Source organism: Cuculus canorus, chromosome Z, assembly GCF_017976375.1.
Source record: "Cuculus canorus isolate bCucCan1 chromosome Z, bCucCan1.pri, whole genome shotgun sequence".
Taxonomy (NCBI): domain Eukaryota; kingdom Metazoa; phylum Chordata; class Aves; order Cuculiformes; family Cuculidae; genus Cuculus; species Cuculus canorus.
The window spans coordinates 4887767-4914508 of NC_071441.1; the positions used below are offsets into that span (position 1 = coordinate 4887767).

General features: G+C 38.3%; 2 protein-coding genes across 2 annotated transcripts in view; one reads left to right on the forward strand and one right to left on the reverse strand.

The window, feature by feature from the left end:
• RIMOC1 (RAB7A interacting MON1-CCZ1 complex subunit 1) overlaps nucleotides 1-26742 on the forward strand; it is a 173744-nt gene that overhangs the window by 89022 nt on the left and 57980 nt on the right. The gene's annotated exons all lie outside the window — the stretch shown is intronic.
• OXCT1 (3-oxoacid CoA-transferase 1) overlaps nucleotides 1-26742 on the reverse strand; it is an 82092-nt gene that overhangs the window by 16791 nt on the left and 38559 nt on the right. Inside the window, exons 8-13 of the mRNA XM_054054757.1 lie at nucleotides 23207-23314; nucleotides 17829-17940; nucleotides 17250-17344; nucleotides 16600-16648; nucleotides 13231-13303; nucleotides 12390-12465 (exon numbers count right to left, since the gene is read on the reverse strand). Of these exons, the coding sequence (XP_053910732.1) occupies nucleotides 12390-12465; nucleotides 13231-13303; nucleotides 16600-16648; nucleotides 17250-17344; nucleotides 17829-17940; nucleotides 23207-23314 (513 nt within the window). The remainder of the gene's footprint in view (nucleotides 1-12389; nucleotides 12466-13230; nucleotides 13304-16599; nucleotides 16649-17249; nucleotides 17345-17828; nucleotides 17941-23206; nucleotides 23315-26742) is intronic.

Consider the following 26742-nt stretch of genomic DNA (forward strand, 5'->3'; position numbering starts at 1 on the left):
TTCAGCTGCCTCAACTTTTACTTTCTGTAAAGCTGCCTCCACCTGCTGCTTCCACCACCTTAAACTGAATGCATCTGATCTTGGAAAACAAGAGGTCCAGACCTGGTGAACTTCTGACAGGAAATGACCATAGATGCAAAGTTCCATCAGTCTGAGCACAGCAGTCATTTCTGAACAACAAGCAATAAACCTTGAAAAACAAACAAGGCAACAACCTCATATGCCACCCCAGAGTTGCTGAGGTGGACAGAAATGGGAGCAGTATACCAAGGTACTTGCACGATAGGGTAAGTTAGTAGAAAACACAGGGCAAGGAGTTTTACAGATTAATATAAATTAATTTCTGTCTCAAAAATTTTGTACTTGCTTTATTTTCCATGGTTATTATTTGTAATTAAAATAAAGTATGGACAGTAATATGGTGTATGCTGGTTTATATATAAAATCTAAAAGTATACAGTTAAATGACTGGAAAACTTCCTTAGTACAAAGCTCTTCTCTTACGCTTCTTTTTATTAGCTACGTGATTCAGTACCTTACTAGTAATAGTACCTATTGCGTACTGACATAAAACATATGGAAGAGGCCTATCCCGCTAAGCTGCCAGGCCAGCAACCTACTGGTCCCTTGATCATCATGGTCTCTTGATCATAACGAAGGGAACACACGCACATATGCCCCCCCCCAAGATGATATTTTCTTACTGTTTGCATAGTGAAGAATAAATCATATCTTCCTACATCTATAAACAAACTCTTTGGAATTTCTCAGCTCAGACTAATATTTAATATTAACTCCATAAGTTAAAATTACTGCTAAATATTTTGTTGCAAATATAATCCTAAAAGGAATGAGAGGTTTCATCTCTGTCCTTAACGTCATGGCACTGCTCAGACCATTCTCCATCCTACCTGGAAGTACAGAGCTCTTAGAGATGAGTGCAGTGACCTCTCACCAACCTGCCAGAGGCTTACCCACAAGATCACAGAATCACAGAAGGGTGCAGGATGGAAGGGACCTTAAAGATCATCCAGTTCCAACCCCTCTGCGATGGGCCGGGACTTTTAGATTTTATATATAAACCAGGCTGCTGAAGCCCCGTCCAACCTGGCCTCGAACACCTTCAGGGATGGGGCGAATGCAGATAAAGCAGAGTAGCTGAAGACGATGCATTATCTCCCAAGTAACTCAGAATATGTTTGCACTGAGGATTATGCTATCAATACACCCGCCCTGACAACGCCATTGGTTCACTCCCCTGGCCTTTTAGTTCTATGAACTAGTAAAGACCTACATGGACAGGGAAATACCTGAAGAAATAAGCGCCAATGAAGGACATCTACAAATCTGCTGCCAGAGAAGCTGTCAATCAGGACAGAGAAGAGACTTCACCCCTTTGCACACAATGAAGCAGGAAAATGCAAGTTAAGTTGAAGAGAGGGACTTTGGGACCCTTAAATCTGCTCCTCCTCTCTAGGCAAACACAAACACTGCAGACTGCTTGGTAAAGCAAATCAATTAAGCATTAACTCCAGGTAGGCAGATAATTACGTGTTTTTATTTTGAGGAATACCCAAAGCACAAAAGCCTTACATCTGTCTCCATGTATCTACAATGCTCCCACAACTTACACTTTTCCCCACAGTACTGGCATAGGGGATTGCTACATCCTAAATTTGAATTAAAATGCTCAAGACAAAAAAGTGATGTCCAAAAGACTTTTTTTTTTAGTTTTGCCTAGGATAAGCCAAAACAGTTTTGATATTTATAATCACCACACATTTACAAGCAACAAGCAATTTCCATTTCTTTTAAATTTTAATTGTGTATTTAATTGCATCTGACATGTCAGGCTGCCTTATTTGAATACTTTTTGCATGTAATAGGCAATTTGTCATAAAAATAGATGTTTTCTGCTTCTGAAGACCACTTGCCACAGCCACCTCTGCTGTGAAATCTCTGGAAAAAAAAACCTAAAGTAGGTTTATAGTGCTGGATACTAGCTGAAGTGGAACTACACAATTCACTTCAAAAAAATTGTGTTAATTTTTATTTTTACTTTATTGAAGAGAGCAAATTGCAGATGGTAAAACTATTGACGCTTGAATACTTGAAAAGGCATTTAAGTATAATGTAATAACCAGTACAAAGCTCTATTGTTTTAGACATTCATAGAAAAAAAAGAAAGAGGGAGGATATTTCAAATAAGCAACTGCAAAAATACATTACAGCATCCAGCTCTCTCCTACCATGTCAGTAAGGCTTAGGGTTTGCATGTTCCCGCCCTCATTTATTTACTGAAGACTATTACCATTACATCGGTGCTCCTAGCTTAAGAAACCAGAAAGAACGAACTAGTTCAGTGGTAGAGCATCGGTAACGTGAAGGACTACTATAAAGGCCATTTCATCAACAAGACCTTGAAGTGAGAAGAAAAGTTATGTTTGATTAGCCACGGGCTTCATGGGAGGTCCAACGTTGGCAATATTTATACAGTGCTAAGCAGAAAACAGAAAAAGCTGATAGTTTCCTTGTAGTTCTTTTGTTAAAACAGTTAAAATAAAACATCTGTAATGCAGGGAGAAATTCTGGTTTTCTTCCATTGTGTGTCACCAGCAGTTGCTAAGTTTCTATCCATATAACCTTCGTATGCAAGAGCTGGAAAGTCAGGGACCTTAAGATTTTATTTTTTTTTTTACTAAGTTCTTCTCCTTTTTCACAGCCATCAAACCACACAAAATTAGTGGAATATTTTATAATGTCTGCTTATTGCAAAATTAAATATTTTGTTATTGTGATGATGGGACGTCTTTAAGAAAATATGAGAGAAGAGTATATATTTTCTCATTTCATGTCTTCATATCTAAGCATCATTTAAGTGGACAAGTACGGTTGGACTCGATGATCTCAAAGGTTTTTTCCAACCAAGTGATTCCACGATTCTACGAAAACATTACATTAAAGAGCCTGAGAAATTAATTTAGCCTAATAGCAATTCATAAACACAAACCTTCCTGTTGCTTTGGTCACTTGTGGTATCCGAAGCAATTTGTGGCATTCCGACAAAAGTTTTTGAGGTCCAAGGTGGGCGAGACAGTCAAGATATTTTCAAGACAATTTGCACAATGGTATTGCAAGCTAGAAAGATGCTACAGCAAGCAGGGAACAATTAGAGGAAAATCCAAACAGACTACAAAGAGGTAGCTGACAAAAAGAGAAAAACTCAGGAGCCTCCAAACACTATTAAGATTTTGAATCTATACTGGTGTCTTACACCTTTCCTCTATAGTCTCTGTGGGGAGGACTTTTCTTCCACAGCTGAATTTTACAGCTACTCCCAGCGTCATAGGTAAAATGCATTTGAACTGATCTCTTTAGGTTAAAAGAACATAATCTTTTGAGACAAACATACCAACAGTAAAGCAAAGCTGATGCTAGCAACATGTCCAAGAAACAGTGAAAACATCAGTGTTAAGCACAGAGTTTTAAGGATTAGAACAGAGAGGGAAATAAAAGCTTGATTAATGCAATTTAAAGGACAACCATGGTGAAAATGTATACCTGTTTGAAAAAAAGCCCAATCTACTTCCCTGTTAAGAATCCTTGCCCACACTGCCAATTGATCAAATACTGTATTGAATAAATAGCATTAGTCTGAAATTTCCCTTTCCTTTCATTAAATAAAAGATCATATATGCCTCACAGTATACTCAAAGTTAGTAAAACTACTATTTCAAAAGCACAGAAGACAACAAGCGCTTCCAGTTTAAACTACAGTGCTCATGCAAGCTTCCCATACCATATGAAATTTCAGGCATCCCCCTTGGAATACCTTGAACAAGCTACCTAGGATAAGACAGCAAAGATTTTAAAAATGTCAGTATGGTCTCTGACAGCCACAGACTTGGTGACAGGTACAGAATCCATCACCAGACTCAGCTTCCTTATGGAAGGAAATAATTACATCATGCCGGGGACAGCTACTAAAATTCAGAGCAACTGGAACGGTGTGAACTCCACAGAGAAAAGCATAAAAGAAGGTAATGCAATGGATACAGGTTACTTCCATCACCGTTACCAGTGTTGCTAACGCTGCAGTCAAAAAGAATGAACTTAGGACCCCTTCAAAATATCCTGCTCTGCCCCTCTCAGCAGTGGTATGTACACACTACTAACACACGAGTCACATCTGCCTCCCTCTCCATATAGGTACTGTCTGTATTTACAGATGTGCCAGCTCCAAATGACATGCCCAGCACAAGTAAGGAAGTTATCAGTCATATATAATTACTTAGTAAAAACATCTCATCAGTTGTTGTGGGTTAGGTCCAGCTGGTTTGAGGGTTTTTTGTTTGTTTAAAGACGTGCATAGTAGCTCAGATTTTAGCTTTGTACAAAAAAGATAGCAATCAGAAGGTAATATTAAAGAAATACATACACATCAATCTACTTAACTACATAAAAATGTAGATGACAATTCTTTGCCCACTGTTAACAATTCTACCCAGTGTTTACAGGAAAGGTATGTTTATAGTTGATTCTAAAATTAAAGCCACAGCTCTTCCAGATGTCACTTTCCATTTCTTCAGTGAAAGACTGGATGAAGACTGTATCAAAAAGATGGATAAAGCTGAAGATAAATGTTCTGAAATATACTTCCTTTTCCTATTTTCTACTGATTTTATGTCCTTATACGGCACAATTATTGTAATTACACTGTCAACTATGACAGCGAGATTAGATTTTACTCTACGACTGAATAAACATTACCAAGAAACAGTGGGAAATCATTAATGGAATTTCTGAATCAGTAGAGTTGGTAATGCAACAATAAAACAAAGAGTTAATACCGGCTGAATGCAACAAAGCTGAGCATGCCCTACATGCACTACAGCATGAAGATATTTTTTAAAAGACTGATACTTCTTCACAAAATTTATTAGTAACTCTTCCATAAAATGTAGCATATGCAAATATGTGCTGTAAACTATATTTACATTTTTTACTTTTCATAATCAGAAAATTTAGGCAGCATAAAATACGTGCTAAGAGAGTTGGTCAAATTTTATTCCATTACTCTCCCATGTAACTGTTGGCAACAGATGCGAATGACTGAGTGAAATTCAAATGAAACTAAGAAACAGCATCTCAGGAGCAACTGAAAATAATCTATGACATTCTTCATTGAAATGGATCTTCTTTACAGTGATGAACGTTATTCCAGTGTAGTGGGACAGTTAAACCTTCCATGTTTGCATACCATTTCCAAAACACACAGCACAGCAAGCAATAATTAAATATTACTGCCAACATAATACTAGTCTCATTTGAAAGTTACAGTTCCATATCACAGTCATGATTGTTACTGCTAACCCATAGATCAGGACGCTTTTGACATTCCTTTGTATTTTTGAGACAAGCAGAATTTCTTCAGCTGCTCTCATTATACAGATGCCTAACGCATAGCTGCCAATTCCCACACTGAAAATTTATGAGAACAGGAATAAAACACCTACAGTGAGCTCCTACACTCCTTGCATGCAGTCTGAAGAAGAATAAATAAACAGAAAAGAAAAAATCATTAAAAAAGCCCTCAAAAAAATGGAAGACATACAGCTAACATAATACGCTCTGCTTCTACTCTGAGGCTCCTAAACTCTTCCAGTGGTGGTAATTCTGTGCTGCAAGGGCTCTGCAGGGCTTCCACACATGTTTATTGGGAGACAAGCAGTAAGCTGATATACTACTGTATGCTTGATTCCAAGACACATCTGAAAAAACTAATATCTCTTCATATTAAAATAATATCTCACTGAAATGCAGATTTCCAAGGAGACTCCAGGTAACTGCAGGTCCTTCTCCTTTGTGCAACTACTCCTGCATAAGCCTTACCCAGTCATGACCTAGATATTAGCCAACTTCCCTTTACTACTAAGAGAAACCAAGTCATGGAGCATAATTAATCCGCGTATTTTCTATTCATACTTATTTGTAATGCTTCGTTCTTTTAACAGTTAATCGTTAAAATATGTTTCTCAAAATTTTGTGCAGTGCACAACTAGAAACAAAACACAGTGCAACAGTGCAACAGAAATACAAGAAGAGTTATTAGACAGTGTGTTTGGATTCAAAATGAACATATACCTTGTGCAAAGACATGCCTACTCAAGCAAAGCGGCAAATAGCCTCCTACAGGCCTCCTTGGAGAAAACCTGCAGAGCTCTCAGGCATTCATGGATATGTGTCCTTTCTCTCATCATTAAAAACTGTAATTTCAACTCCGAAAAGCTCTTGCTGTGGAGCCCTCTGCTCTCAGGTCTGGCACTACCAATATGAATTAAAATCAAACCCAAAAAGCCCTCCCACAGTCACATACTCAGTTGGCATCTGGTGGTGTACGTTAATTTATAAAACATCTCTACCAATGAACATGCAGTCCACCTCCTGGTCAAAGTGTCCAAAACCGTGCAAAAGATGTACTTCAAAGCTCTGTAGAAAAACTACCAATAATGTATAAAACTATATTCCTAACACCTTAGGTTATACTGACCTCTACAGATAGTATATTAAAAGCGTTATTACTAAATTTGAATTAGGTTTCCTCGTGCTCTTTTCAGATAATCTTCTTTGACAGAACTTAAAGATCACTTTGTATTATTTTTCTTTTAATTTTGCATTATTAACACTTTAATCCTTTAGGTTTAGTTATGCCAAGTCAAAGCATTAAAAATCAAGGCCACTGCTTCTAAAATTCTATTATTTATTTATTTCCAAGAACAATCTAGAGCTACGCATCCAGACCGCATCTCCCTGCACAAATTACATCACTCTCCGCCCTGTAACTGTACTACCTTAGCTATCAAAATATGAATTTTATACTCAGAGGAATATACAAAGCTAGAGTTAATTTTCTTGCTCAATATTATATTTTGTTTATGTTGTTTATAGAGAATAGAGATGTTAAAATAGTACCAGCCCCGATATTATTCCTGAGACTGCTGCTTTTAACTAAAGAGCTTTCAGCCTGGTAATTTAGGAAATAGCCAGCTTCCTTGGCACCTTTGGATGTATCCTATCTGCCCCCAACGACTTACACATGTCCAGTTTATTTAATTAGTCATCAGTCCTCTTCTGCGGTGGGTACCATCAACCCTCGCCTAAATTCTACCACTAACCATAGAGCCCACGTGGATAAAGTCCAAGGCAAAGATGATGAGTATCTCAGACTCCATCCAGAAGTATGTTATCTTCTCATTAATTATATGATTCATAGTCATTCAACCATTCTCCTCCTGGTACACCATGTTATCAGTATCAGTAGTTACATTATTAGCGTTGCTCAATGACTAAGGGCTGTTCAGAAACGCATGTTGAGAAGATAGAGTCCCTGGTATCACAGGAGCACATTTTAGAAGGTCTGGTGTTTCGTTTTGACCTGTGTCTAGCCTCTGATACATGTCACAGCAGCAACCAGAGTCACATGCCTTCCATCAGGGCGGCTGTAGAAAATAAAGCCGTACTTCGCAGTAAGGAAAGAAACTGTTTCATAAAATGCTTCTACTCTGAAGTCTCAAAAGTCACTGGTAGAAAAGAACCACAATTATAGCAAGTACAGGCAGGCAGATAAGGAGGCAGTCCCACAACTTTTAAAATCCCAAGTGAGACAATTTAAACCACTACAGGAGCCAGGACTGCTGTGGCAATGCACACTTGTGCTGCTTCTTTATAGGTACAGTGATGCTACCTGGCTAGCAGCAATTCCTGACAGTAGGTTGAGACACAGATAGGTCAGACACTGTGTCTTTCACTCATGAAGTGAAACATGGCTCCATTCAGTACATTCCAGCAGCCATGCGATCCCACCTGCTCTGCCCTGTCTGACCTACTCCACAGCTCTTTCTTCAGTGTTTCTCTTCCACCTCTCTTGGCCACCTTTCTCCCAGCTGCTCCCTACTCCCAGGGACTCCTCAGGAATTTGCCACCTCCTTTTCCTTCCCCTCCCCAGAAATTCTCTTCTTAGTTGGAGAAACACCAAAGGGAAGAAGATGAAAAGTCATGAAGTAGTAGTGCTTAATGGAATAAAACTACCAACAAATACCAGTCATGTAACTGGACTTAACTTCTGCCTAAGCAAACAGTATCGTTTACTGCATGTGCTTAAAATATTGTCATCCTTTTCTTCCTTTACTTAGGTGATTCTCCACTCCATTAGAAATTAGGAGAGAAGAGCAAAGAAAGGGCTGTAATTATTGCAACAAGCTTCCTCAGCTCAGATCCTAATAATATGTGCAAGTAAAAACTGATATGCACGTGCTAGGGTTCAAGTGTTATCAAGCTGTATGGGACAGAAAAGTTAGCTTCATGATGGTACTTACCTAAAACATGAAATTTGAAGCTATTATATTACTTGCCTCTGAAAAAAACAGTGAACACCACTAATGCATGAACCCAAAGCCTACAGCGTGTAAGAAACACTTACACCAGATCCAAGTGCAAAGCAAAGTGAATAATGTCACACAACTTTGTCTCCTTATACTATGAGCTTTCAGCACAGTTGATCTTTGTATTACCCCACACAAATCTTGTGACTAAAAAAGATGCATCTCACTGACGATTCAAATCAACTGATGATACCATACCATCTGATTAACAGGAAGAGCAAGATGATCTGTATGCTTACATGCTGGTTAATCCCTTTTTAAAAATCTGTACCATAGAACAGTAACAACACAAAAGTAAAGGAGATTAAGAATCACCTGACCAATGGATCTCTAAACAAAGTAACCAAAGGGAAATGACTGATGATTATAAAGGCTCCTGACTGGGTTTATGGAGTGTCATCAGGCATATTTACTCATAAGTAAATACAAAATCACTGCAAAAGAAATTTGCAGTCAAAGGTTCGTAAGAGTGGAAAAAGAGGACAGCAAAAAGTCACAGGGATCCATGTGATGTGTGTTAGTAACAAGGTACACCTCAAGGGTAAAAGACAAATAAAATCTACTCAAAGTTGTATTTTATACTTTGCTGGTTTGAAAACATACCTGTCATTTATAAATTTGGTGCTGAACAGAACAAAGAAGCAGCTTCATAAGCCAAATCAGCAATTACAGACAGTAATTGCTAAAATTAGCAAATCAGCAGTTTTCTAGAGAACAGTAAGCACTGAAGTAATGATTATCTAAGTTTGCACGGTTTTGAGAAAAATTCAGAATACAACCTAAGCTTCAACATTTCAAAAGAAATGTTTGTCAATGAATCTGTTTTATTTGTGTAAAATGCTGGCTTCATCTTTTGATAGTTCAAACCTTGAAAGATAAGTCATAAAAACTGCCAGTGAACGAAGGTGAACATCATGAACAGAAAAATGGGTTTAACTTAACCTCTATATGGCAAAAGTATTCTAAAAGAAAGCAAGTGCATTAAAAAAAAAAAGTGACTTTGTCCCTGAAAGCACTGTGTGGTATACGAAGTATTATTTGTGCCTGCAGTGTCTGTGAATGCTGTGCTTTTGTTCAGTCTAAGTCTAGGACAGAAGCTAAAGTTGGGTTTTTAGAAGCAATTCAAATTGCTAAACGTTCAACACAGATGTTATTAGCAAAAGCACAAAAAAAATTCTGATAGTCTCCAGTTGTGACATATATTGGGAAACTGATGATAACAGAAAACAAACAAGCTCTGGACAATCAATGAAATATATTGGGAAAATATCTGTGGAAAATATCTTCATTTTGAAGTTTATCTAAACACAGAAAAAGCTGATTTTCAGCCCTTTCTCTAAAGAGAAATGTATACGTTCCCTGAGCAAAAAATTAATTTTTTATATTCAATACTTCAACAACATCGAAACATATTTTGTTGTATTAATAAAAATACATGCAGTTTATCAAGTTTAGAAAATGTAACTTAAGCATGACTAATTTTGTCAAACACAGAAAAGACAGAACTATGAAAACCAACAAAAACAGGCATGAGAAAATGGCAATATATGTTAACTTTGACAGCATGTTTTAATTTAAAAAGTCCTGCAATTCTATACTATATTGAATAACAAACCCAAACACAGCTTACTAAAAATCTCTGGACTATAGCAGGAAAGTCCTAGGAGAAGCTAATGGGAGCAGAGATCAAAACTAAAACAAAACTGGAATTGTAACAAAATGGTCTTTTTTAAAAAAAAAAAGAAAATAAATTAAAAAACAAGAAAAAAACGACCCTCACCCCAAGTAAAATGAAACCAAGAAAGAAAAGAAGTGGTGACCTGTTCCAGCTCACGACCTTGCTTTTCAGGAATGAACATGCTAGTGTTCACTGCTTTTAGATTCAGCACAAATACAACTGCATAAAATTGTATATCCTGAGATATCAGCACCCTCAGGTGAAATAACTGGTATTTTTTGGCCCTAAAATCTATCAATTGACTATTCAGGAGTGCCTTTTTTCAAACATTCCAGCTTCATGAGCTACTCCTAGAGGTGCATTTCCGCTGTTTTTCTAAGAATACTTTACAGATCTTTATTTATTACCTGTTCACTCAGATATTTTGAAGAATACTTCTCTTGCTGCTTCAATTTACAAAAGCATCGAAAAAGAAAACAAAGCAAGTTGTCTTATCTAAAATTTAACCCACCCTGTTCTGTTTTCTAATAAGCCTTTCAGAAAATTGTTGGGTAAACAGAAGGCTTTACCTGGTGCATGAACATTTAATACTTCTTTTGCAGGACCAAAAGATTGTTAAAAAAGAAAATTTAAGTTGAGTTATGTAATCTTGAATGCAATGGACAGCGTAGGGACACAGTTATACACTGACCTTCATTTTGTACAAGCATACAGAGAACATCAGTGTAAGGCAGCCCATCTAAACAAAACCTAGAATCTATCTGACAATTGAAATAGAAAGATGCATAAAGTAAAACAACCTCCAACTGTGCCCATTAGAAAATCTCTAAATACTATTTAACAAAATTGAGTTTATAGTATAACTTCTTGTTAAGTATTGTTTCAGGTTTTTTTGAATTTTTTACAGAGAATGTAGCAGTTTAGAATAATTTTTAAAAGCCACTATGTAAGCTAGTAATTTCTACTTGCGTACATTACAGAGCAACAGGTCAACACGAAGTGTTTTCACAAAACCAGTTACTTCATCCAGTAGAAGAAAAGAATAGTTCCTAGACTGACAGGAAGCAAGAAACATCACACTCATCTTCTCAGTGACATGTAAGTGCACTACTGAACTGACAATATAGATTACTTATACCATTACTTACTATTTTTACATCAATCATCTGAAAAAATACATTTACTAAATGTAAGTTATTAAAAGTTAGCTATTTAAAGTATATAATTAGAGTTTGTGTGACATCATGCCTTTGAGATACAGAGCCATGGATAAACCAGGTAAACTCCAATTTTAGATGCCAGAGGTTTCGACTCCTTCAAAACTTACACTATCATGCTTTTGCCATGGCTCAAACAACAAACATGGGGTTAAAATCATAAATTGATTTATCTCTTGCACTTCAAAGTGTATGTGGGTTCCTCCATAGAGGCTGATTTCATTATTTTGGATTCTAGTGACAAGTTCTAGTAACTCAAGACAAAAAAAAAAAATTGGAATTGGACAATGCAAACCTAACCAGTATTACCTTAATGCATGCCATAGTTGGATTGCTACAGTATGTCTGACCATGAGATTTTGTTTCAAACAAGGAGTTCTATCAAAAGACATAAAAAAGCAAGAGAAAACCACGCCCAGGATCCCAGAGTGATGCACTGGCATTAATTTTCAAATCCCATTTTTCACAATATTAACTGGATAACACTGCAAGTAGAAAAAAGTCTTGAAAAAGCAAGCATGCGTATTAGTGGGGTCTGAAAAGATGTAGTCAGCATTAGTCTGTGTGTTCTCAGATGTGCGACCATAAACTCAGGTTGTGTTATTTCCTTAAGGATTTTTCTCCTATGTGCCACATTCCAACCTTGACATAGCCCCTTCATATCCCCCATAATCACTCACAGACACCTGGAATAGTCCAAATAAACCCTTCTCCCACATCTACCTGTACAGACCCCGGGTTTGTCCTCTTCTCACTAAAACCAGTTGATTCTCCAGCCATGGCTCCATGAAGTCACACCGACTGCGCGACTCAATGAACACCTCTCCAAGAGACAAGACATTCATTTGGGTTTTTTTAATTTTTCCTCATCTACCCAGCTTTCAGCTTTCAAAGACTTCCTGAGCACTGCTCAGACAGATAGAAAAATGCTTCTCTTAATGCTTTGAGCTTCACAACATTCATTCTGCTTCAGCCCTTTTCTCCTTTGCCTGACCCTTCGCTACATTTTTATTACCCTAAATACAGTGCACTGACAGTCGCACAAACACTTACAGGAATCATCCAGTTGGCCAGGTCACCGTACTTAGACACCTGCATAGCTCCGAGCATTGTCAAATCAACATGGCCTCTGGCAACAGAAAGTGTGTAATTAGTGTATCATGTTCAAGTAGCAGCCTACAAATCTTAACAAGCTTTTGTTCACATTCTTATTACATCAATGCAAAACTGGTGGCATATCACAGAAGTAGCAACCACTTTGTCACACATGTAGTAGGGTTTTTCCCCCCTCTAGATGTACCACTGATGCAATTTCTGTCTGCCTACTGAGCCTCAAAAACGTTATTACTTTTGCCTGCTTTTGGTTAATTACATGCAGTCAATCAGCTCTGAATTCATACTTTTAAGTGCACTCCTTCACATATTTACATGCACTCATTATCTTTTCAGAGCCATTAGGATTTAGTGTTTGTTTGCATCCAACCTCCTTCCCAAAAAACAAACAAAAAACAGGTGCAGACAGTAAATTTCCATTAGGGAGGTCAAATGAGGATCACAGTTGCAAGCTGGGCAAAAAGGATATACAGAGTGCGAGTACAGATTAGATACTTGGAAACAACCAAAAAGTAGTTGTTAAAACATAGTTATAAATGTGTTTACATATGGTCAGCTGGTGGTAGACATAAACATCATTACGGTATCCATTAGTTAGTGTTTCCCTATTTCCTCCAACAGCTAGATCTAAACCTCTGTAAATCATGACTGATTAAGTCCACGATCACTTTACAAGTTGTTAAATGCTAATCACATTTCAAAGAATTGCTAATGAGTTCAGTCACTGACTCAGTTTATTCTTTTCATGTTTCAAAAGATCAGGGTTTGTGTTGTTACATACCCTCTTATCATTGCAAATGATTCATCGCTAGAGAAATAAGAAGAACCTGGAAGAACAGTGACTGTCTCCTTACCTGTAAAAGAAATAAAAGAAATAGTGTGTACGTATTTCGCCTCTTTGACAAATGAAATCACAGCAATTAACCAAGAAATAAAGGGGGGTTATCCAATTCCTTTGGATTCTGAACAACTATGGACATTACTATGTCACATGTAAACCTAAACAATCATAATGAATCCTGAAGCAGGTTTTTTTGGTTTTTAATGACAGGATTGCCAGCTTTTCAACCACCAGCAGTTCCAGGCAAAACACCACTGACACCAGAGGCTGAGAAGTGTCTTCAGCTTTCTGCTCTAGCCACAGAAAAAGCAAAAGGTAACTCTCCTTTGAAACAAAGAAAGAGCATCTTCAGGAGACAGGGAGGTTGCAAGGAAGAGTAAGCAGACCAGACTGAACAGAACAGAGTGATAATTATGCAGAACAAAGAAAAAAAAACCAACGTATCTACTCTACTCTTGCTTTGTTACAGTGCACAAAAAAAGTGTTCTGTATGATGTACTGTGCTATGCACAGTGCTAGGGTCAAGCAATGGAGCACACATGAAAGCGTCTTTTTTTGACTCTATCCAGAGCCCTCTCTCTCCTCTCCCGACAGGACTTTAAATCAGTCTAAGCAACAACCATATATACAAAGTGCTTCTGGAAAGGCAAAAGAAACACAAACGAAGGTTAAATTATAAACCATGTAAACCGAGCACAGGAAACTCGAGAGAAACAAAAAAAATATACTTTAGCACTAGATGTTGCACAACCAGTAAAACAACAAAGAGGGAGAGGAATTGGATATCACCAAAACTTTCCAAGAAATCAAGGTAAAAGAGACAATAAGATTAACTAAGAGGGTAGGAAGAGGGAAGGAAACATTGTACAAAAGTTCAAAGAGTGACCAAATTTATCTGCTTTAATTTATTGAATTAATTTGATGTATATTATACGTCAAGATTTTGTATGGAAATTAAATTTTGACACACAAAATAGTGTAGAATTAACGTCATAGAAGCAGTCTTGCAGTCAGATCACTATGCTAACCCAGACCTGCTGAGACTGTCTGAATTATCTCTCCCTACCAGGCACTCACCCAAGGCAGTGGGAGAGACCACAGGGGCTGCAAGCAGCATCGTGGAGCAAGAACTCTGGGATAAAGTAACAAACTAAGGCAATGCTGAGAAGAAAGAGACACAGTTTGAGGACCACAGAATAATGTAACTGCATTACCCTCTTCTTGAAAATGCTCTCAGGAAGAGAGTAAATAATTCTGCTGTTAAAAGAGAAGCCTGATTTTCAATTGCATTGAAGATAAACTTCATGCGAGACGTTCAGAAAATGGGACAAACAAAAACCCTATACATATTTCAGAGAAATATAATTAAGGTTTCAGATAAAAATTTGGCAAAAGTCCAAAACAGGAGTATATTTTGAAAATGTGGATTCTGGGGGCTGATACTGGACCAATCCAGTCAACGAAAGTGGACAAAATTAGATCATGTTCCTTTGCCATTTAGCTTCTGTTTTCTTCATGTGACTTCATAAATTTGGCTGGAAAGCACCTAGAATGGTGCTTTAATCCAACTTACTGCCAGTGGGATTTAGCAGCTTCTGAATGTTTCAGCAAGGATAACAACAATAATTTTGATGGTAGAGCTGAGGTTCCCGTATCCTGCGTCCTGTCTATTGCAGCTTCAGAGTAAGATGTGAAGGTGCACAACACTGAATTACCAATACTAGAATAATCTGATTTCCACGTTGCATACTGACCTCTTAATGTTAGCTTCATCTCTGCAAGATTATATCTTCAAAAGTATTTATCAACAATAAATAGCAGTTCAAGATCATCTTGATATCCATAAAAACATAAACTGATTTTTCAGAGTATTTATCAAGTTCTTGGATTTTTTTTCATCAGTCTATTAGCAATTTCATTTCTACTGGACCCGTATTGGAACTTAAGTTCTGACAGCTGTGCATATAATTTCACCTTTTATAGTAAATGTTTTTCATTCTAGATATTTTTTCATTCCAGTGACACTTTCAAAACATATATTTTTAGATTTCAATTTTGAATTTCAGTTCAAGCATTAATACATCTCTCACGTGCCTCTTAAACTTTCCTTCATGCAGTGTATGACAACAGCTATCTATCTACTGATGTAATGTTAGACTCAATTCCTTAATAATCTTGTCCTTCAAATCAGAACCCCTTATTGAAAGTATAATACTGAAACAGAAACCATAACATAGCACTTTGAGAACAGTATCAATGATAATGTTAGTTAAGCCAGGTAGCAAACGTTTCAAGTCAGCAAACAACTGCTGGACTGCACTCTGATACAAAATTATAGTTTGTTTGGCATCAGTCTTTTATCTCCTTTGACTTCTCAGCTTAATTGTACTTGCTAGCAGCTTTGCGAAAGATAGTGTCTCTAAATACATACATATACACCATAAATATATGTTTACATGTATATGTACACATAAATAAAAATTATAAAATGCATAGGTTTTCCATATGGAAAAACAACACTAAGATGTTATAACCTATACTATTAACATCAACGAAAATTTTTATGGTGCCAAGGTCTACTTCTGTTTGTCACAATGCAACGTAATTTTACATGGAATCAGAGAATCGACGTAGGCAAAACTTTTCATGAAGAAAACAGAAATCAGACAGATGCATTAAACAACAAAAAGCTTAAATTTTTACATCCCACACCTGCTTTTAAGGTGAAATGCCCCCAAAACAAATAGGCAAGAACAGTACATGAGAAATGGCATTCCTCTCCCTGAAGTAGTACAAGCAGTCATGCCCAGCAGAGCTCTCCAATGCTCCCTCTCCAATGAGGCTGCATTCCTGGCAACTTACTAGCCAGGAATAAACTGGGCCATTACACACAGGAATAAACTGGGCCATTACACACAGCACATTTTAAAACACGTTCCAAACATTCATCATTGAAAATCATTTTCTAGAAGACAGAAGGTGAAAGTAGCAGGAAAACAAATCCAAATTTGCATATAGGCTTCACCAAACAATCTCAGTTATGAAGAGGATGATTTGATTCTTTACTTTCCAGCCTGAAAGAGTTTCCTTCAATACCTACTAAAATTTATCAAAGCATAAACTCTCTGAAAAGAATATTTAATATCTCTACTGACCAAAACCAGCCTTCACTTAAAAGAAGGCAAACCCATTAATATTTATAGGTAAATAAAACAGCAGTCTGAGTTCAAACACTGAATCAAAAGAAAATTTTTAGATTAGCAATGAATCATCATTTTCCATAAATTAAATTTATTTAATAGATTTTACCTGCATTAATCAGGTCTGGATCTACTTCATTTTCAAGTGGATAAGGACCCTGACAACAACACAGACATATGTCAGTTTTATATTAAAATAACTTTGAAGTATAATTCATAACTGCTTCATTATTTCTAATGCTCATTACAGATCACAGACATGCATTTTTTTTATCTTTAGCAGAACAACATCCCAGATGAGACAAGCCAAAATTTACATCAACCAACACATCAGGACTGACAAACATATTGTTAGAGGTGGTAATGTTTGGTTTGGGTTTTGATGGTTTTTTGCTTGTAGCCAAACTGGCAAGACATTTATTACCAAAAAAGTTATGTAGTTGCAACCTCATAAAGCCATAAAACAGTGAAAATGATAGTCACTTCAAGATTTATTTAAAATTATGTTTGGTCTTGCAAGCTACTTAAGGTTCTGACTCTTTCAGCAAAACATGTACTTAAGAACATAGTTAGCAAAGTAGCATTATGATATGTGCAGTTGATTAAAAACTTCCCGTGCTATAAGAGTTATTATGATCATGCAATCAGACATAGATTTGAATAAGAATTTTAGAAAAATTTAAATGAAGTTGGGAGGGAATAAAATGCAGCCACCGCAAGGGAAGTACACTGCAATAAGTGACTAAGATATACTCTTACCAAACCCAGGACTCCATTTTCACTCTGTAAGTGAACAGTTATGTCTGGACTGATGAAGTTACTGGCCAACAGTGGGATTCCAATACCCAAATTAGCTGAAAAGAGTTAGTTAAGGCACACACAGGACCACAGTTACTGCAAACAAGTAAATTTTAAAAAGTTACCATTGTCCTATGGTTAGATTAGAACTGTTCTCTTCACAAACACATACACTTTTAGTTAGATGCCTCATATTTGTGATTAATTATTTCGCCATTTGGACTGTCTATCTGCATTCTGTCAAATGCTTTACATGAAAAAACCCACAGAGTATAAGTAAGCTTCATTTACAACGTACGCAACTATTTCAAGAAATTCTTGCAAAACTTTCAACAGCTAACATACTCTCTAGATACCTCTGGACAAAAACTCCAGGTACCCTAAGTCTTACCATCCCACCTGTTTCAATAGGGTGATAACAAAATGACGGAATCCTACGCTCTGGGAAAGCCAGTGAGCATGGTAATTAACCTGTCTTCAACAAATCAGATCTTATTCTAGTGAGCCTTCACTTTAATCTATAGCACAGCTGAAGGATACCATACATGCCGTCCTCAAACTCTAACGCAGCCCGTCTGATGATCCTCTCCCTCACATTGTCTCCTTGTTTTTGCTTGGCTTTTGAGTCTTCAGGCTTTCGGATTGATAAGCGCTGCAAAAGAAGTAATCGTAAGTAAAGATTAGAGTCCAGATTCTTGCTTCTCAAGACACAAAAGCCTGATCCGTGATTGCACAGAGCTACTTGGTCTAAGGATAACGTAATTTATCCACCTTCTACAAAACCAAACCTTTTATTCTACCAGCTCAAGCTTATCTAAACCAACAGAGTCATCAAATATTCCCCAATGATAACCTTAAAGCAAAATATTATTTGTCTGTATTGCCAAAGCTGAGCAAGTAACTGATAAATAAACAACTGGTTAAGAAAGCACCAAGTATTAACGTAAATACTAGCAAATCTGAGATTCACTACACCAGAGAAACCTAAATTGATTCGTAAAATGTCAGCCTAAAATATAAACACTGCTCTCCTTCCGCATTCACTCAATTCAACAGTGCTATTCTAGATTTAAATGCATGAGACAGATAAATGCCAATCAGCTAAAAATACTGTGAGCTAAGCAACTAAGTATTCAAACATAAATCTCTATTACCTTGCATAAATCTGCCTGAAGTTGTTTCCTGGTATTTCCTGGCCTTAAGCTGATGCTTTCTAAATCACATTTAGATGATAATGCTGTGACATTCAAGAAGTTTCTAAGACCTTTTTTCTATTGCTGTTTAATTAGATTATGTTCTTTGCACATCTCTACCATGTATATAAAACTGCTCTGGACAACATCATGGCCTGCACCCACAAATGTCTTCACATACTCTCCTACTTCAGGCCATAATGAACACATCAGGCATAACTATATCTTCTGTTCCTTTTTGTCACCACAAAAACATCTCTACAGTCTCTTTTTTCCCCATGTTGGGAGTCATTTTCCTCTTAGGTAGTCAGAAACAGTCGGTATCAAACCTCTTGAATTTCCTGGCAACTTTCTTTTTATGCCTTGGCTATTTTCCCTAGAAATCCTTCACTTGCAAGTTAGTAGTAAAAATAAGATCACTGAGGGTTTCTATGCAGCAAAGAGAATGCTGGATACAATCTATGATTTAAACTAGAGAGACCACAGCTGAGCCAAATTAGGCAGGAACTGCTATTTAAAACCAGTATGAATAATGACAGACTAGCTTCTCTTTGTTCTCTTTAACCTCCATCTCTCCTCTTACCACTGACCATACTCAATGCTTTCATATGTACTGCTACTTCACTCATATATAATCTTTTATGGAAGAGTAAATAAATCTTCCTTTTCCTTCCTATACTTCTATTTATGAGAGGCACTGCTGCCAGAAAATTACACACACAAAATTAATCTCTATTACAACTTTCCTATGCAGTAGCTCCCTTCCCGCATTTTTTCTTAAATGTAGAGAAAGGGGTGGAGAAGTAGTTATGTGTATTCACTTATGCAGCCAAGCCAAAGTCAGTCAGGTGTTTGTATAAAGGTCTTCCCTGGACAGACATTCACATTTTCATCCACTGACAAACTGCAATAAGAACAGCAGTTTAATAAATGCAAAACGTATTTCTCTCATGAAAGGCAGAAGCTTTTCTATGAGATATTGCATCCATGCAGAAGAAGGAAACAGGCCATTAATTGCAGTCTAAAACAACGCACCCAGAGAAAGAATAAAGGATGAAAAAAGAAGAGATCTGACACATCTGCTTCCAGTCAATTACTCAACAACACGCACTATGCTTTCGCAGAATGAACAGATGGAAAAGGGGAAAAAGAGCTTTTTAACCTTAAAATTCATAAAAGAGTTTACTTGGAGAATTGTCCTTCTATGGCTTCCTAGGACTTTGTGATTTAATTTTGATAGTAAAAGTTTAATTACTACAATTCCTTTCCATACTTCTTTTTTTTTTTCCCCAAGATCTTTTTTTTATTTTGTGTCATGTATCTATCCCTTCATGAGGTCTTTTGGTGACATTTTGAATTGTCACCTCAAGAGTATGGAGACACCAGACAAATACAGAACATTCAATTGCATTGTCACATCACAAAAGCAAATACAGGGACACAGCTTGAGTGATGCAAAGCCACAGAAACAAAGAAAAATAATTACATATTCCTTGGATGTGTTCAGTGATAGACTATCACAGAACAACCTATGTTTAGGTTGGAAAAGACCTTTAAGATCATTGAGTCCAACCATAAATATAACACTGCCAAGTCTACCACTAAGCCACGTCCCTAAGTACCACATCTACACGCCTTTTGAACACCTCCAGGAATGCTGACTCAACTACCAGTGCCTGACAACCCTTTCCGTGAAGTAATATTTCCTAATATCCAACCTAAACCTTCTCTTGGCACAAGGTCAGGCTACTTTCTCTCATCCTATCACGTGTTAGTTAAGAAAAGAGACTGACATCCACCTTGCTACAACCTCCTTTCAGGGGGCTGTACAGTGTGATAAGGTGTCCCCTCAGCCTTCCTTACCCCAGACTAAATATCCCAGGTCCCTCAGCTGCTCCTCATAAGATTTCTGATCATAGAATCAGAATGGTCTAAGTTAGAAGGGACCTTAAAGATCATCCAGTTCCAACCCCCTGCAAAGAGCAGGGACACCTCCCACCGGATCAGGCTGCCCAAGGCCCATCCAACCTGGCCTTGAACACCTCCAGGGATGGGGCATACACAGCTTCCCTGGGTAACCTTTGCCAGTGCCTCACCACTCTCATTGTGAAGAAATTCCTCCTTATATCTAGTCTAAATCTGCCCCTCTCCAATTTAAAGCCATTCCTCCTAGTCTCATCACTGCACGCCTTTATAAAAAGTCCCTCCCCAGCTTTCCTGTAGCCCCCTTCAGGTGGTGAAAGGTTGCTGTAAAGTCTCCTCTGAGCCTTCTCTTCTCCAGGCTCGACAATCCCGACTCTCTCAGTCTCAGCCAGATGCTTCATCAGCTTCACTGCCCTTTGCACATGCTCCAGCCCCTCCATTTCTTTTTCGGAGTGAAGGGCCCAAAACTGGACATAGCATTCCAGGTGCAGCCTCACCAATGCCCAGTACAGCGCAGCAATCACTTCCCTACTCATGCTGGCCACACTATTTCTGATATAAGACAATGCTGTTGGTCTTCTTGGCCACCTGGGCACACTGCTAGGTCATGTTCAGCTGGTTGTTGACAAATATTCCCAGTTCCTTTTACTCTACGTATCTTTACAGCCACTCTTCCCCAAGCCTGTAGCGTTGAATGAGGTTGTTCTAGACCAAGGGCAGCACCTGACATTTGGCCCTGTTGAACCTCAGGCAATTGGCCTCAGATCATCAATCTAGCCTGTCCAGATGTCTCTGTAGAGCCTTCCTCCTTTCAAACAGATGAATGTTCCCACCTGACTTGGTGTCACTTGCAAACTTAGATTGCTCTTGATCCCCTCATCCAGATCAGTCAGTCTGACCTCAATGCCGGGGAAAGTCATGGAACAGGTGATCTTGAGTGCTATCATGAAGCACATGCAAGAGAACCGGGTGATCAGCCCAGTCAACACGGGTTCATGAAAGGCAGATCTTGCCAAACTAACCTGATCACCTCCTATGATAAAATCACTCAACTACTGGATGAGGAAAAGGCTGTGCATGCAGTCTGCTTGGACTGCAGTAAAGCCTTTGACACAGTTTCTCACAGCATTCTGCTCAGGAAACTGTCAGCCTCTGGCCTGGACAGGCGCACACTCTCCTGGGTGGAAAACTGGTTGGATGGCCGGGCCCAGAGAGTGGTGGGGAATGGAGTTAACTCCAGCTGGAGGCCAGTTACAAGTGGAGTTCCTCAGGGCTCAGTACTGGGTCCAGCCCTGTTCAATGTCTTTATCAATGACCTGGATGAAGGCATTGAGTGCACCCTCAGCAAGTTTGCAGATGACACTAAGCTGGGTGGAAGCGTGGATCTGCTGGAGGGCAGGTAGGCTCTGCAGAGGGATCTGAACAGGCTGGACCGCTGGGCCGAGACCAATGGCATGAGGTTTAACAAGACCAAATGCCGGGTCCTGCACTTGGGGCACAACAACCCCGTGCAGTGCTACAGACTGGGGGAAGAGTGGCTGGAAAGCTGCCTGGAGGAGAAGGACCTGGGGGTGTTGGTTGACAGCCGACAGAACATGAGCCAGCAGTGTGCCCAAGAAGGCAAATGGCATCTTGGCTTGTATCAGAAATGATGTGGCCAGCAGGTCCAGGGAGGTTATTCTCCCTCTGTACTCAGCACTGGTGAGACCACACCTTGAACACTGTGTTCAGTTCTGAGCCCCTCACCACAAGAAGGATGTTGAGGCTCTGGAGTGTGTCCAGAGAAGAGCAGCGAAGTTGGTGAAGGGGCTGGAGAACAAGTCTGACGAGGAGCGGCTGAGAGAGCTGGGGTTGTTTAGCCTGGAGAAGAGGAGGCTGAGGGGAGACCTTATTGCGCTCTACAACTACCTGAAAGGAGGCTGTGGAGAGGAGGGGCTCTTCTCCCCAGTGACAGGGGACAGGACAAGGGGGAATGGCCTCAAGGTCCGCCAGGGGAGGTTCAGGCCTGACATCAGGAAAAAATTTTTCATGGAAAGGGTGATTGGGCCCTGGCAGAGGCTGCCCAGGGAGGGGGTTGAGTCACCATCCCTGGAGCTGTTTAAAGGACGGTGGATGAGGTGCTAAGTGGCATGGTTTAGGGATTGATAGGAATGGTTGGACTCGATAATCCAGTAGCTCCTTTCCAACCTAGTGATTCTATGATTCTATGATGATCATTCATAAGGATATATAAGAGCTGGTCCTTATACTGAACCCCGAGGAACACCATTTGTGACTGGCCACCAACTGGATTTAACTCCATGCACCACAACTCTTTGGACCCAGACATCCAGCCAGTGTTTCACCCAGCAAAGACAATGTCCACCCAAGCTATGAACAACCAGTTTTTCTAAGGGAATGCTGTGGGAAACAGTGTCAAAGGCTTTACTGAAGTCTAGGTAGACATCTACAGGCTCTCCCTCATATGGTAAGTGAGTCACCTTGTCATAGGAGGAAATCACGTTGGTCAGTCATTACTGCAGTTCAAAATAACTATTAACATCCTTTAGTCAAACCAGACACAGGACTGGCTAAAAAAGCTCCTGTTTAAAGAAAAGGAAGGGACACTTCCAGGACTTTTGCAATGTACCTATGTAATTGCCTAAGCTCCTGTACTTAGCACAACCTTACAGGTCTTTCTCATACTATTTTCTCAGTGCTAAGACTTGTTAGCTAGATCAAAAATCCTGTAAATTCTAAAACGCAACCACAGCTCAAATACACTGTGACCAAGAAGATCAGCTTCTTACTTCAAATACTTACTTCAATTCTTTTCTCAAACTTTTCTCCTTGTATCAGGCGATCGACATAGATTTTGGGAACATGAATGTCTTCTGGAGCAAATGCTCCGATATCAACAATTTCTTCCACCTACAGAGAGAAAAGACAAAACGAAAATATTTAGAAAAAAAGTATTCAATGAGATATTTTATTAATAATGAAAGTTCAAATATTAAAATACAGTGGGTCAAATCTAAAGAATGGGACAAAATAAACAGAATTTTTAAAACATGAAAAGACAGTGCAACCGCATCCGTTACCTATCTCACTTGAGATTTATTATTTTATGCATGAATTTTATAATTCAGATGGAGACCAAGTCAAACACAGGGTAAAACTGAAAAAATCCTGCAACACACAGGTGAAGCACCCTGTTGTCTTGGCACAGCAACTACCATCAGAACATGCTGAAAAGGGAGGAGAAGCAGGAGACAACAGTTTTCACAAAGCTACATGAAGCAGATGATCTGCTACCAGCAGAGTTACCAAATTCACCTTTTCTAATTAAATTTGTCTTCAATTATCAGGTGGAAAAATAGGCCTGGAAAATACTAATTCCTACTGGTTTGAACTTTCTCATGAGAGAACTACATTTACTTGCTGCAGTAGCTGAGATAATAAAGCCAAAATCTTTGCCAACAGAGCTCAACAAACTCCAACAGAACTATGCTGTCAGAAAACGTGACACATTGTATCATTCCCCTCATAGAACACAGAGAATAAATAATTTATCCAACATTAAATTGTTGGATTTTGTTATCAGTCATTCCATTCCCTTAACTGGATATTATTTTGTCTCTTTGGGAACAGCAGTCAGAGTAATAGGTTTTCCTCACAAGAACCATCAACATAATTATTTATTATTTCTCTATATTATCCTAAGTGGGTATAACACAGACAAACTGTATTTTGTCATAGGGATTTCAAATGAGCCTAAAGATCCCTGCAGATTGGAACATCTTTCTGTTCACATACAGCCTCCCACTATTCTTACTGGTGTTTCACATTTCCCTGTTCTACCATTATGTGTAATAACAATCAAATGTAATTAAAATTATGTATGTTGAAATATCCATGTAGCAATAAAACAGTGTTTTTAAAAGGGATTTAAAAATTGCATGTAATGTCTGAGAACACATAACATACCGTTCTGTAGGTGAAATTAATCAGTATGTTTATACGAAAAAGAAAGAATCTCTGCAGTACTTCTGTAGGGAAGCACAAATGTCACCTGATCACTCTAACTTTCTCCCACAACTCTTCTCACAGGGATCTCAATGACATCCCACCTGAGATACTACATATGGACTGCCAGCAGCCTCCATCATTATTGCCAGCCCTGCAACCACAGATGAAGCTGTGTCAACAAAAGTGAAACCAGGAAATCCGATTGCTATGGGAATTAGTCAACTTTCTGTAATCACTGCAAGACAATCCAAGCATCTTTCTAGATAAGAATGATAATGCAAAATGAAATAGTTCCATAGCTGGCCATGTTCACTCCCTTTTCAGGCACCACACACACTTAGGAGTCTCTTCTGCAAAATATCCACAGCCTAAATCTCAATGAGACATGCAGGAGAGCATACATATGAGTAATTCAAAGGATGTGTGTGAGTTTTCTCCCTGTTCTACTCTCCATCTTAACTATCCTTCTGTTCTTTCTTCTACTTGCCTTGCCTCAGGCTCCATTTCGTCATGTATAGAAGAATTTCTGTAAATGTCAAACATCACTACATGGCATCTCACCCAAGACACACAAAGTCTGGCAAAACATAAAGAGGAAATTAATGAGGATGGACCACCTCCTGCACTTCTTTTAATTGGCAGATCATAACACCCTAGTATAATATAGATTGCCTCGATCATGTGTACATTGTAAATTTTAACTTCATTGACATGCTAGAAGAAAAAAATGCTTATATCTTTGTTACACAGGTAAAGCTAAAGAATAACTCAAAGAGACCATATGGGCTGAGTTCCCTCTTCTGGGAAGGCTCTGATCTGTAATTCAAAAAATGCTTTCATTGTTTCAAGAGTTTCACAGTACTTGTTTTCTTCCTGGGTACAAATGTTCTTGCAAATCTTGACTGATTGCTGACAATGGAAGCAGAATGAATAAATTCAATCATTTCTGAATACTGGTTTATCTACAAGTACACCCAGAACATAAAAGCTGTTCTTCGCTATGATTCACAAGGGCCTTCTGCCATTCCTTTTGGTACCAGCACTCATAGAAACAATGGTCATTTGTTTCCCATATCACTTCCTTCTGTAATTTACATCTACTTTTCTCTTTTTAGAGTAGTTTGATTTGGTTTTGCTTAAAAAAATACAGCTACTCCTCTACAGTTTTATCTCAATTTCTGAAGGCTTCCGGAGAGAAAAAGGGAACCTTGAAGGTTATCGACCTCCAGCAAGAAAAGTATGGAACTCTGGTTCTTGACCAAAAATTGGAAAGGAAATTACAATGACACAACTATTTATACCAAAACACTTGAAAATTAAAAAGCCTTCCCTTTGAGTATATACCTTTTAACTTATTTCTGCAGCCTAATTAGGCCTTTATGATACGTGAAATGTTTTCACCTGTTTTAGTTTTAAGTCTCAGTTTTCATAAAACTAGCCTAATAAGCAGAAATGACAATATAACTTCTTGTTATGGGAAAAAAATTGAGAATGTGCATGTGTGGGTGGGTGAGAGAGAGAAAAAGACTGGCGGAGAGAGCGAGATTAACAAAACCTGTGCATTTTAAAGTAGCTTATTTGTAGACTGGCTTTATTAAATCTCTCTATCACTATCTTAATTACCATAGTACACTTCAGTTCTTCAAACTGAAATAATAAAAATACTCAGCAGAACATAAGTAGAACAGAACACTACCACTGGTCAAATGTCCAAAACAATGGAAGAATTAAATCAAATTTAGCATGTTAGGTGCAAGACAAACTCATTAAAGCACTTCTTCAGTTCCCTACTGGAAGAGTCAGGATATCACTGCAAAATTCATTGTAACATTTATTAATTCTTAAGAAGTTAAAATAAAGAATTAAAACAAAACCCCACAATAAGGGCTACAAGGAAAAGTTGTATGTATCTCAAGACCACTCAAGACCACAAAAGCTCTGATCAGCCATTCCCCATTGCTAGAGACAAACAAGGTAAAAAAAAAAAAGCCAGTCTTAATTGTTTAGATTGACTGTCATGACAAACAGTAAAATAGTACGATACACTCTGAAAACACGTCCGTGAAAATTAAGAATAAACTATACAGACTTATTGGTCTATAGAAAACAAAGCAGGTTAACATTTACTCAGATCTGCCTGCATGAAGGGAGATGAAACAAGAGGATCTTGAGACAAGTTCTGTCCTTTTCTGACTCCTAAGATCAGCCAGACTTTCAAATTTCTACTACTGCCAAACTCCTATGGTAATGAAATGACAGGCAGTAAATAGCCATGCTTAAGAAGATACTTTTACAACATTAAAAAGCAAGGAACTACTACCAAGCAGTCT